Below are 12,070 nucleotides of genomic sequence, written 5' to 3' on the forward strand. Positions count from 1 at the left end.
GTAGCCTGCTGGGGTTGCAGAGAGCAAAACAAGAGTAAGTTAAGCTCTGGTCAGAACTGTACAGAGCACACCTGGGGTTCACAGCTAAAATAAAAATCGCTGCAGAGAGCAAAGCCACAGTAAGGTTAGGCTTTGATCTGTAAACTGCAGCACATAACTGGACAGTGGTTGATATCAAAAATCAAAATGACTTTTCCAAGGAATTCAGGTTGCGTGTATTTCACCTTGAAATAACCAGCCAGTATCTTCTTCGCAAATGAACAAAGGATCAGCACCTTTGCATTGCTGTACTGTAAAACAAAGGCTCACATTTGATAAAAACTGAGAGCAGTGAATGCTTTGGTCAAACATCATGTAATACTGCATATGAGGATAAGAGGAGGAAGCCCGTGTTGGGGTCAAACTTGAACTCTGATGTTGCAAGCACCATACTCCTGCCATCAGAAGCAACATAATATTCGGTATTTTGAATGTACCCAAACACAGGCATAATAGTTGACAGCATTGCATTACCTCAGAGATGAAACCATGGAGTACATTGAACACCCAATATGACTGCTATCTCATTGGCAGAGACATGTGCTGTCCATGGTGCTGATATAAGTCGGCTGCATTAGCATTTTTCTGCTAATGCAATAGCACAGCAAACCTTTTCAGAACCATGGACAGCACAGACCAAATGGTTATTATTGAAACAAAACAAGCCCATTTAGCACACACATATCAAATTATATTGTGGTTCAGTTCAACACAAGTAATAATGAAATGTCTTTGAAACCCATAGATTTCACTCAACCTCAACCACATTTTATTTAACAAAATAGAAGCAGGTCAAATGTAGTAAAGCATATAAATGTAACTCTGGGACACAGCGTTGAGATATGACCAATAATTCATGAGTCATGGTAAAACGTTCCACAGTAGAGATGGATAATTACCCTTTGAAGCAATACACCAACAATCTGGAGTCTGAAGTGATGGACAGCACTGTTGTTGCCAAAGATCTGCTAAGATAATACTCCCCAAGGTCAGCCTATGTGATTGGTTACATTTAGTGGTGGTGGTGGGTGTGTGTGTGGGGGGGGGGGGCATACAGACATACACACACATGTAGACAGACACTAGTGCACTCGCACACACATTTAATCAATAATTCTAATTATTTAAATGTATAGACACACACACACAGCCCAGTCACTCGACAATGAACATTGTTCTGCTAATACAGTCACACATTTAACCATATAGTCTGTCAGTCCACAGTGTTAAAAAGGCCTGGGAAAAATGCTTGTTGCTGTATTAAGATAAATGATGAAACAGACAGGGTTGAGACATGTTTGATATTGAAATGGTTCTGAGCACTTTGACCTTCTGCAGGCCAGTCTGACTTGTCATTCCTTATTGACAAGACTATTCCAAAACTGATTGTAGCAGTGGGGTCTCTTGCACATATGCTTATTTATAAGATAATTAAATACAGTGGGTACATTGATGGACCTGATCCTAATGAAAAATAAAAAACCAGTATGAACAAAACGAATTCAGAGCTTGAATTTACACAGTATTCATTGATATATATATATAAAACAAAGAAAAAACATTTCACAATCCTACGATCTGTACCGTGATACTGCAGAATCAGTGACATTGATCCATTTGAATGGATTATCAGAATATCACCTTTAGTGCTAAGCATTATTGTACACTGTAATCATCATCTTGATATCATTATAGTTGCTCAGTAAAATGTCATAGCATTGGGCAACAGACCGACTGCTGAACACTTTTAAGATTGAATAATATATATGTTTCTTAATGCATCATTGCCCATTCATAGACGATTTAATTAACATCTCAAGATAAAGATTCCCATTCCAAACGCCCTTTTGCAAAACTCCTATACCTCAGCCCTCCCTCCAATGGAGAAGATGCACCAACAGCGACATCGTGAGTTTCCTCGTCTAGAGTAATGCGGTGATCCTGCCTAGTCTTCCCTATAGCATCAGACGAATACTGTCGAATGCTAAAACGTGTGTTTTATTTTTGTTTTACTGTATGCAAACTGACCATTGCCCAATCTATTTTAAGCACGTTAGTTTAAAAAATGTAAGTCCATTTCTATTATTTGGACACAGTAGATGGCTTTACAAAAGCTCACATAAATGGAGGTGAATCATAGCCTACGCTTTGTGGAGGAATACTTTTTACATAAAAAAGCATTTTAGTCTACCTGCGCTCTGTACATAGATCGAAATGCACATACCATTACTTCCATTGAAAACATTTTAATTTTGAAAAAATATGCAGTTAGAAAACCCCCATATAATTCGGTAAAGCCTTCTCCTCTCCCCCAAAGCAGGCTATAGGCATTAACACACAAAACCACGAACTGTTTTTAGCTACATTAACCTTGCAGCATAACCATCTGAGTGACGTTAATTGGTCATGCTCATCTGCATCCCGAACATCTGAAATTCAACAATTGGCACACCATAAAATAACACATTATACATTCATAAAGAGATGAATGTGCAGATATGATAAGGTTTGCACCAATTATAAATAACCCCGATATTTATCGACAATCAAATTATAAAACAAACAAAAAAGAACATGCGTGGACACAGCGTTCATCTTCTTCTTCATCCAAATGTGTTCTTTTTCCGTTTTTTAACAGTTTTAAAACAACAAATACAAATCCTATAACGCAGTTCACAAAAAAATAGAGAAATGGCACTTTGTATATATTCATATATGGTTTTATATGTATATATATACTGTATATATTCATATTGATAACATGAAAGAAGGGTCGGGTTGGCTTCTTCGTTAATTATGGTATGGTTCCCCAGTGTGTGTTGAAACCATGCGAAATCATGCAGATATGATACAGTCAGTTATTTACATTACATTCATGCGCTCGTGCACCATTTCCCGAATCTTCTCTCTCAGATAGTCAGTCTGATTGCGGCAAATAGCTGTACTGGGATGGGGGGGGCGGGGAGGGGGTCTATACATATATTACAGTTGGTTCAGTAGCAGACTCATTGGCACCACAGTCAACTGGAGCAAACAAAAATTGTGTATCTCCGACAAAAAGCAGGTGAAGAAGCTTAGTAACATAGCATTTGTTTATTGTTCTTCAATTGCCATTGTGTCAACAGAACGCAGTATATCTGCCTGTCTGTTTGTATTCCAGGTTTTATTGTCAGTGGTCGTTTTACGCATCATTTGTTGGAGAGAAATGGGCGCTACAGTCAAACCCTCTTTGCGCGCCCCCGTCTGCATGGTAAGGCCCGCTATGCCAATAAGACGAGTCGCACACTGTCTGCAAGGAATTTATCTCTGACGCAGAGGAATTACCATCCCTCCGCTTTGATCTCTTGCGATTCCGCAAGATGAAGACAAGCATCCCTACAACAGTGAACGCAGACGTGACAAATACCAGTAGTAGCCCAGGGACTAGTACAGAGATGGATACCCTGTTCGGCTCCACATAGGAGTTCGAGCGCGTACCCGTGTCTGCGGTGAAAGTGCTGTTTTTGGAGAGAGAGGTGGGGTAGATTTTGTCATACAGCTTGGGACACATCAGATCATTTCGGACGTGACGGAAATCCCTTTTCCAGAACTCTTCTGGGGACTCACACTTGAGATCACTAACGATCACATCTGCCCCCAGTTTCTCCGTCCACTGTTTGAAAGGGACAATATTACACGAGCAATCCCAAGGGTTCCCATGCAAATCAATTTGTATGATCGAATTGAGTTGATCTAAGACCCCTGCGACAGGGAGATATGTGAAATAATTATTATGCAAGCTAATCTTTGATAAAGACACTCCAAGGAAAGTATCCACAGGTAGCGCTTTCAGCAAGTTATTGTTGAGGAAAAGCACACGCAGATTAGGCAGAGGGCTGAATGTGCCTGCCAGTATCAGCTGTATATCATTATATTCCAAACTTAGATATTCCAGATTTTGAAGTCCAATGAACATTTCCGCAATGAGCGTATCCAGGTAATTCTTATCCATGTACAACCATCTTAATTCGGTGAGGTTTTGAAAAGTGCTGTTGTCTATCAATTTGATGTTGTTTCCACCCAAATCAAGGAGATTCAGACTTGAATAGCCATTGAGATGGTTCTTTTTTATAGCATGGATGTTGTTATCTCTCATGTTTAATTCGTGCGCAGTGATGGGTTTGGGTTTTAGGTTAGCCAAGTTCTCTATCTTCTTGCCCTCGCAGTTAACCCCTAACCCCTGCCGGGATCCAATGAGCTTGCAGCTGCATGGCACAGGGCATGATGCGTTCTGCACAATCTGCAGCTGCTCTCTCTCCCCATTCACACCTGTCATAGATGTGGGCTTCGTTTTCAACTGCCAGTGCGATTTAGAGCGTCCCTTTTTCCCATTCCCTGGAGTTGGGGACCCAGGATCACCACTAGCTTTATAAGGCGTTGGAACGGGCCCAGGTACAGAGGTCTCCTCTTGGGTAGGAGGTGCAACTAAACTCTCGTCAGCACCACTTTTTATTGAAGGACACAGATCCATCTCCGATGTCTCGTTCAAGTCGTTCCCTTGTAGTGGCGTTGGAGCCTCGCAGATCACCCGGCCGATAAGCGCGTTCTGCGGTATATTCTCCAGCCATTCCTTCAGGGAAACCAGGTCACAGTTGCAGTCCCAGGGGTTATCCTCCAATAAAACCTCCGCAATGCCCGGTATTTGTTCGAGAACTCCCTCATAAGGCACCGTTTTGATTCGGTTCCCTCGCAGGTCGAGATGGGTGATGGGAACGTGTTGAAACACATTTATAGGTAGTGCACTGATGAGGTTATCATTTAGAATTAACACTTCAAGTTTATTTAAGTCCCTGAACACGGCCGGGTCAATGTCTCTCAATAGATTAAAATCAGCCTGAAGATATTCCAAGTCATCTAAACCAAGAAAGGTGCTCTTCCTAAATGACCGTATCTTGTTATTATTTATGTGTAGCCTTTTCACGAGCTGCAGTCCCAGAAAAGCACCAGGGACAATGTCATGCAAACCGTTGTTTTCCAAATGCAAGCTTACGGCATTGTAAAAGTTAGCAAACTCATTGGGGAAAAGCCTGGATAAAGAATTCCCATGCAATAGCAAGTGATAAAACTGGGAACTGGGACCAGTCAAATGGTGCAAATTAGTAAAGCTTCTTTTTTCGCAGTCAATGTGCAAATCGCCTTCAATCTCATTGCAGGAGCAGATCTGCTCCTTACAAATGTCCCTTGTAACATTTCCAATAGCAACACAAAGAGCCGCCTTCAGCAAGACAATCCAAAGCAGCATTTTCAATACAAACAATTCATCCCCGATTTCAAGACATGAAAACGAGCTGTTGAGTCAATGTTTTTAGTCCAGTTTATCCTCAAAAAGATAGACCCGACGGGTCTAAAAGAAATGACGACAGTCCTTTATAATATCCATGCTCTTCTAGCCCGTTACGTCCAGGCGTCCAGCTTTAAAATGACCATATAGAATTGCCTCAGATCGAATGGATCCTTTTGCTGGTATGAAAATAATTGAAAACAACAAACCGCAATAGCAGTCGACACATTTTTGGGCTTTCGATCGGTATTGACTGACCTTGCAAATTTTATAAATCCGTGATTTTCTCGTCGTGCTGCGGTAGCAGTGGGTGCTGTTCTTTCCCCCTCGGTGCTGAATTCACACCCGACGCTGGAGATGTAGTGCTGTTAACACTGCCACTGCAACAAAAAAACGCATTCCTCACACCTTTCGGTGTCTTCCTTGCTTTTGTTTCCAGTGCTTTCCTTTGGTGGATTTTAATCACAAAGAGGTTACACAGAGACTGTGCTCGTTCTAGCCCGGTGCTCTTAGAAAGATCTCACACCCTCTACTGAGCTGCAATGGAAAAAATCCATCGTCTGAGGGAATGCTGAAAAAAATCTATCCACATACAGGACTAGAAAGCGTTAAAATGTTCACACTAAAAGCTGTTGATCTGTTCTGTCTTTTTTTGACCAATAATATTCCCATTCTAAAGCCAACAAGGTTATGGATTCCAAACGACGTTCCTTATGTCATGTTACTGATTAGACTGAATCCTTGCTTTAGGTCCGCTTCTGTTGTTTAAAAAAAAGTAGACTAGACGACATAACGCGTTGCCAAGGTATTGGAGACAACTCGTTTCCAAATCGGGGGTTGGTTATAACCTCATCTAATGATTCATTTGCGCATTTTATGAAGAATAATAATACCTGGTGTGTGTATTGCACCAAGCCCAGCATGCGAGTGCCCTCCAGGGTGAATTACATTTACATTTACATTTAAGTCATTTAGCAGACGCTCTTATCCAGAGCGACTTACAAATTGGTGCGTTCACCTTAAGACATCCAGTGGAACAGCCACTTTACAATAGTGCATCTAAATCTTTTAAGGGGGGTGAGAAGGATTACTTTATCCTATCCTAGGTATTCCTGAAAGAGGTGGGGTTTCAGGTGTCTCCGGAAGGTGGTGATTGACTCTCATTCTTCAGGTGAATGTTACTATCTCTCTGCTAGGGACTGCTGTTGAATGCGGTAAAATAATTAACTACATCTAATCAAATCACATTTTATTTGTCACATGCGCCGAATAAAACAGGTGTAGACCTTACAGTGAAAAGATAACTTAAAAGTCATTAACCAACAATGCAGTTTTAAGAAAATACCCCCCAAAAAGTAAGAGATAAGAAAAACAAATAATTCAAGAGCAGCAGTAAATAACAATAAATACAGGGGGTACAGGTACAGAGTCAATGTGCGGGGGCACCGGTGTCGAGGTAAGTGAGGTAATTATGTACATGCAGGTAGGGTTATAAAAGTGTCTATGCATAGATACTAAAAGTGAGTTGCAGCAGTAGAGGAAGGGGGTGCAAATAATCTGGGTAGCCATTTGATTAGCTGTTCATGAGTCTTATGGATTGGGGGTAGAAGCTGTTTAGAAGCCTCTTGGACCTAGACTTGGCATTCCGGTACCGCTTGCTGTGTGGTAGCAGAGAGAACAGTCTATGACTAGGGTGACTGGAGTCTTTGACTATTTTTAGGGCCTCCCTCTGACACCGCCTGGTATAGAGGTCCTGGATGGCAGGAAGCTTGACCCCGGTGTTGTACTGGGCCGTATGCACTACCCTCTGCAGTGCCTTGCGGTCAGAGGCCGAGCAGTTGTCATACCAGGCAGTGATGCAACCCGTCAGGATGCTCTTGATGGTGCAGCTGTAAAACCTTTTGAGGATCTGAGGACGATGCCAAATTTTTTCAGTATCCTGAGGGGGAATAGGTTTTGTCGTGCCCTCTTCATGACTGTCTTGGTGTGCTTGGACCATGTTAGTTTGTTGGTGACACCAAGGAACTTGAAGCTTTCAATTTGCTCCACTACTGCCCCGTCGATGAGAATGGGGGCATGCTCGGTGTTCCTTAGCTCCTAACCTTAACCCTAACCCCTAGCCTAGCTTACATAGACTATAACATACAGTTGAAGTTGGAGGTTTACATACACCTTAGCCAAATATATTTAAACTCCGTTTTTCACAATTCCCAACATTTAATCCAATTAAAAATTCCCTGTGTTAGGTCAGTTAGGATCACCACTTTATTTTAAAAATGTGAAATGTCAGAATAATAGTAGAGAGAATGATTTATTTCAGCTTTTATTTCTTTCATCACATTCCCAGGGGGTCAGAAGTTTACATACACTCAATTCGTTTTTGGTAGCATTGCCATTAAATTGTTTAACTTGGGTCAAACGTTTCAGGTAGCCTTCCACAAGCTTCCCACAATAAGTTGGGTGAATTTTGGCCCATTCCTCCTGACAGATCTGGTGTAACTGAGTCAGGTTTGTAGGCCACACATTTTCTGCCCACACATTTTCTATAGGATTGAGGTCAGGGCTCTGTGATGGCCACTCCAATACCTCTACTTTGTTCTCCTTAATTCATTTTGCCACAACTTTGAAATTATGCTTGGGGTCATTGTCCATTTGGAAGACCCATTTGTGACCAACTTTTAACTTCCTGACTGATGTCTTGAGATGTTGCTTCAATATATCCACATACTATTCCTGCCTCATGACGCCATCTATTTTGTGAAGTGCACCAGTCCCTCCTGCAACAAAGCACCCCCACAACATGATGCTGCCACCCCCATGCTTCACGGTTGGGATGGTGTTCTTCGGCTTGCAAGCCTCCCCCTTTATCCTCCAAACATAACGATGGTCATTATGGCCAAACAGTTCTATTTTTGTTTCATCAGACCAGAGGACATTTCTCAAAAAGTACAATCTTTTCAGTTGCAAACCGTAGTCTGGCTTTTTTTATGGCGGTTTTGTAGCAGTTTAAAAAGGCACAGAGACATTTGTGGAGTGGTTGAAAAACGAGTTTTAATGACTCCAACCTAAGTGTATGTAAACTTCGGACTTCAACTGTACATGCAACAACCCAGCCAAATGATACGGCTCTCATTTGACTACAACAAACAATGTGTACATATAAACTATGTGCATGTAGGCTACTGTACGTCATGATTTCAAAGAGGATTGCAAAAAAAAAGAGAATTGTTTGCAATTACAAAGCAATCATGCTTTGCGTCAACTAACCCAAATGTTTCACTATGGATTTTTGTCATAGTCTCTCCTTCAATTCTATTCTATAAAACACACCTTGGCTAACTCAACTTTGTTGGTAGCGCTAGATTAATGGAACCTCATCATTTTGTTTTGTTTTATTAATGTGCTAGGCCTGGTCTACTTTTTTGATCGATAAAACAAAAATGAGAACATAACTGGAGTCATAAGATTGACATCACGTCACTGACATAATAAAAATAACGTCCAAAAGAGGACCTCTGACAGGGTCGGGCTCAACAACTCATATGGATTACTTTGAGTGTTCTACATGCATCAGTGTCTATGGCGTTTCAAACGGTATCACATGCCAATGGCTAAGAATAAACTTGGGCTTAGGGGTAGACCTAACAAAGGAAATGTAAATCTGGGACACTCCAGTTAGTATGATATGTTATGTTTCCCATGGTATGTATTGGAGTGGCAGGTAGCCTAGTGGTTAGAGTGTTGGAGTAGTATCCGAAAGGTTGCAAGATTGAATCCCTGAGCTGCCAAGGTATAAATCTGTAGTTCTCTGTAGTTCTACCCCTGAACAAGGCTGTTACTGAAAATAAGAATTTGTACTTAACTGACTTGCCTAGTTAAATAAATCTATTCATTTTTGGATGTCCATCATCCATTTCATATGATATGTTGTGAATTACAAGATATATTATAATTCATACAATATGTTACTAATTTGAAAAGCACATGATATGTTACAAATTCCTATTTGTTGTGGCTAACATTAGCTAGGTGGCTAATGGTAGCTAGGCTAGGGGTTAGGGTTAAGGTTAGGAGTTAGTGGTTAAGTTAAAGGATTAAGGTTAGTGTTAGGGGAAGGGTTAGCTAACATGCTAAGTAGTCCCAAAGTAGCTAAAATGCTAAAGTTGTTTGTGATGAGATTCAAACACTCAACCTTTGGGTTGCTAGACATCCAGTGTCTCGACTCCAACCGAAGGTGGCTCCCCTTCCTGTTTGGGTGGCGCTCGGCGGTCGTCGTCACCGGCCTACTAGCTGCCACTGATCACTTTTTTCCCCTTTTCTTATTTACCTGCTGGTTGTGCGGGATTATTTCGATGTACATGTGTACACGGCTGTATGTCACGGTTGTCCGTGTGTTTGGGTTTCTGCTGGACTGTTTAAGTCCCCCGTGTTTGGGGCATTTGTTATGGGTTGGCGTCTGTTCATCGTTGTGGTGCGTTAAAAGTAAGCGCTACCCTGAACTCTCTGCTTCCTGCGCCGGACTTCTTCCCCACTACACTCCGGGTGTTACATCCAGCCCGACCAACCACCCTACTTTAATGTTTGCCTTCAGTAACCTTCTGTCTTATGTAACCATGCCAAGTATAACATACCATACTAATTTGAGGGCCGGATTTACATTTACTACGTTACGTTTCATCTATGAGACCAGGCTGTAAGGATAGAAGCAACCAACACTTATCAACCAGGGTTAAATGCCACATTCTCATGTAGGGTATTCTAATGAGGCTCTCTCACAAATGATCTTATTCTGTTTACAAATATGGAGAAGTACAGCAGAGATTGCCCAGTTTTGCTTAAAGTAGCTCTGTAATGGGCAGTGCTATTGTAGTCCATATAAAAACTGTATGGTTTCACAGTAACACATTACAAATAAAAAATCCAATAAAAACCTTACACTGAAATGCCCTTTACCAACAATGCAGTTAATAAAAAATTAAAAATAATACCTAAAAAAAACAAGAATAAGAAATAAAGTAACAAATAATTACAGAGCAGCAGTAAAATAACAATAGCAAGGCTATGTACAGGGGTTAGCAGAGCAGAGTCAATGTGCGGGAGCACCGGTATGTCGAGGTAATTGAAGTAATATGTACATGTAGGTAGAGTTATTCAAGTGACTATGCATAGATAATAACAGAGCGTAGCAGCAGCGTAGAACTTAATTAACTTCTTCATGATCGGTGAGTCTGGCAGGACGGTTGAGCTATTGTAGGCTAATGCAATTAGCATGAGGTTGTAAGTAACAAATCCATTTCCCAGGACATAGACACATCTGATTTTGTCAGAACGCTTAAATTCTTGTTAATCTAACTGCACTGTCCAAAGCTATTACAGTGAAAGAATACAATTTTATTGTTTGAGGAGAGTGCACAGTTTTGAACATGAAAAGTTATTAATAAACCAACCAGGCAAATTTGGGCATACAACATTTAAAACAGAAATGCAATGGTTCATTAGATCAGTCTTAAACTTTAGGCATACACTGCCTCCATCTAGTGGCCAAAATCTAAATTGCAACTGGGCAGGAATAATACATTATGGCCGTTCTCTTGCATTTCAATGATGATGTTACAAAAAAAATATGTTATTTTGTTCCTTTGTATTGTCTTTACCAGATCTAATTATGTTATATTCTCCTACATTCCTTTCACATTTCCACAAACTTCAAAGTGTTTCCTTTCAAATGGTACCAAGAAAATTTCCTTGCTTCAGGGCCTGAGCTAGAGGCAGTTAGATTTGTGTATGTCATTTTGGGTGAAAATTGAAAAAAAGGGTCCGATCCTTAAGAGGTTTTTAACTTGACCAGCAAACACACACAGTTCAGTTTCTGTTCTACCTTTAAAATGTCAGAGAAACAATCTCTGAAAGCATTAGGAAATTGGCATAAAATGGTTTTAATTATTTTGTTCTTTGGCCTTTTGAAGCATTCTGTGAACATTCAGTGACCTTAGTATTTTTTGTTGTTTATCAGGTCTTTTGTGTGTCAGTCCCTCAACCCAGCATGTGTTCAGATATCTTCCTTTCGTAGTCAATCATAAAAACAACAAAAACAACTCCCACAGACAGAAGAACAAGAAGGAGGGCAAAAAGTCAAATGTTGAAATATTTCAATCACGCACGCACACACACACAGACTTCTGGTTCCCAGAAGTGTAGTTAAACATGTCTATACACACACACACACACACACACACACACACACACACACACACACACACACACACACACACACACACACACACACACACACACACACACACACACACACACACACACACACAGTCTCTTATCCCTATTGATACATATAGTTTTCTGGACAATAACCTTCATTAGGACACAGGTTTCAGTGAGCCCAGGTTGTGATGTGTTAATGGATGTTTGCCTGCAGACTTTCCAATCAGCTGGGGTCCCGCTGTGGGCCAGATCAAAACATGCAGGGATGTGTTCAAGCTAAACTAAGTAACCAATAGTCAATTTGGCGAGCCAAACAAACACCGCACAGAGGAGGAACAGGCATCCAAGGGCACATCAATCATGCACACTCATCAATGGGTGTGTGTGTGTGTGAGAGAGAGAGAGAGAGAGAGAGAGAGACGGCAAAAAAGGGAGACTAAACCATTGCTGAGTCATGATAGTTGATTAATATTCACAACAAAACACAGTTATTCA

The 12,070-nt window shown here is 41.0% G+C and overlaps 1 protein-coding gene across 1 annotated transcript; it reads right to left on the reverse strand.

Moving 5' to 3' along the window:
- Positions 1-831: 831 nt before the first annotated feature.
- On the reverse strand, positions 832-5,943 carry LOC115129737 (SLIT and NTRK-like protein 1). The gene has a single exon (XM_029660407.2). The coding sequence runs from the start codon at positions 5,318-5,320 to the stop codon at positions 3,221-3,223; it is 2,100 nt and encodes a 699-aa protein (XP_029516267.1). The 5' UTR covers positions 5,321-5,943; the 3' UTR covers positions 832-3,220.
- Between the last annotated feature and the right edge of the window lie 6,127 nt (positions 5,944-12,070).

This window comes from Oncorhynchus nerka, linkage group LG5 (genome assembly GCF_034236695.1).
Source record: "Oncorhynchus nerka isolate Pitt River linkage group LG5, Oner_Uvic_2.0, whole genome shotgun sequence".
Taxonomy (NCBI): domain Eukaryota; kingdom Metazoa; phylum Chordata; class Actinopteri; order Salmoniformes; family Salmonidae; genus Oncorhynchus; species Oncorhynchus nerka.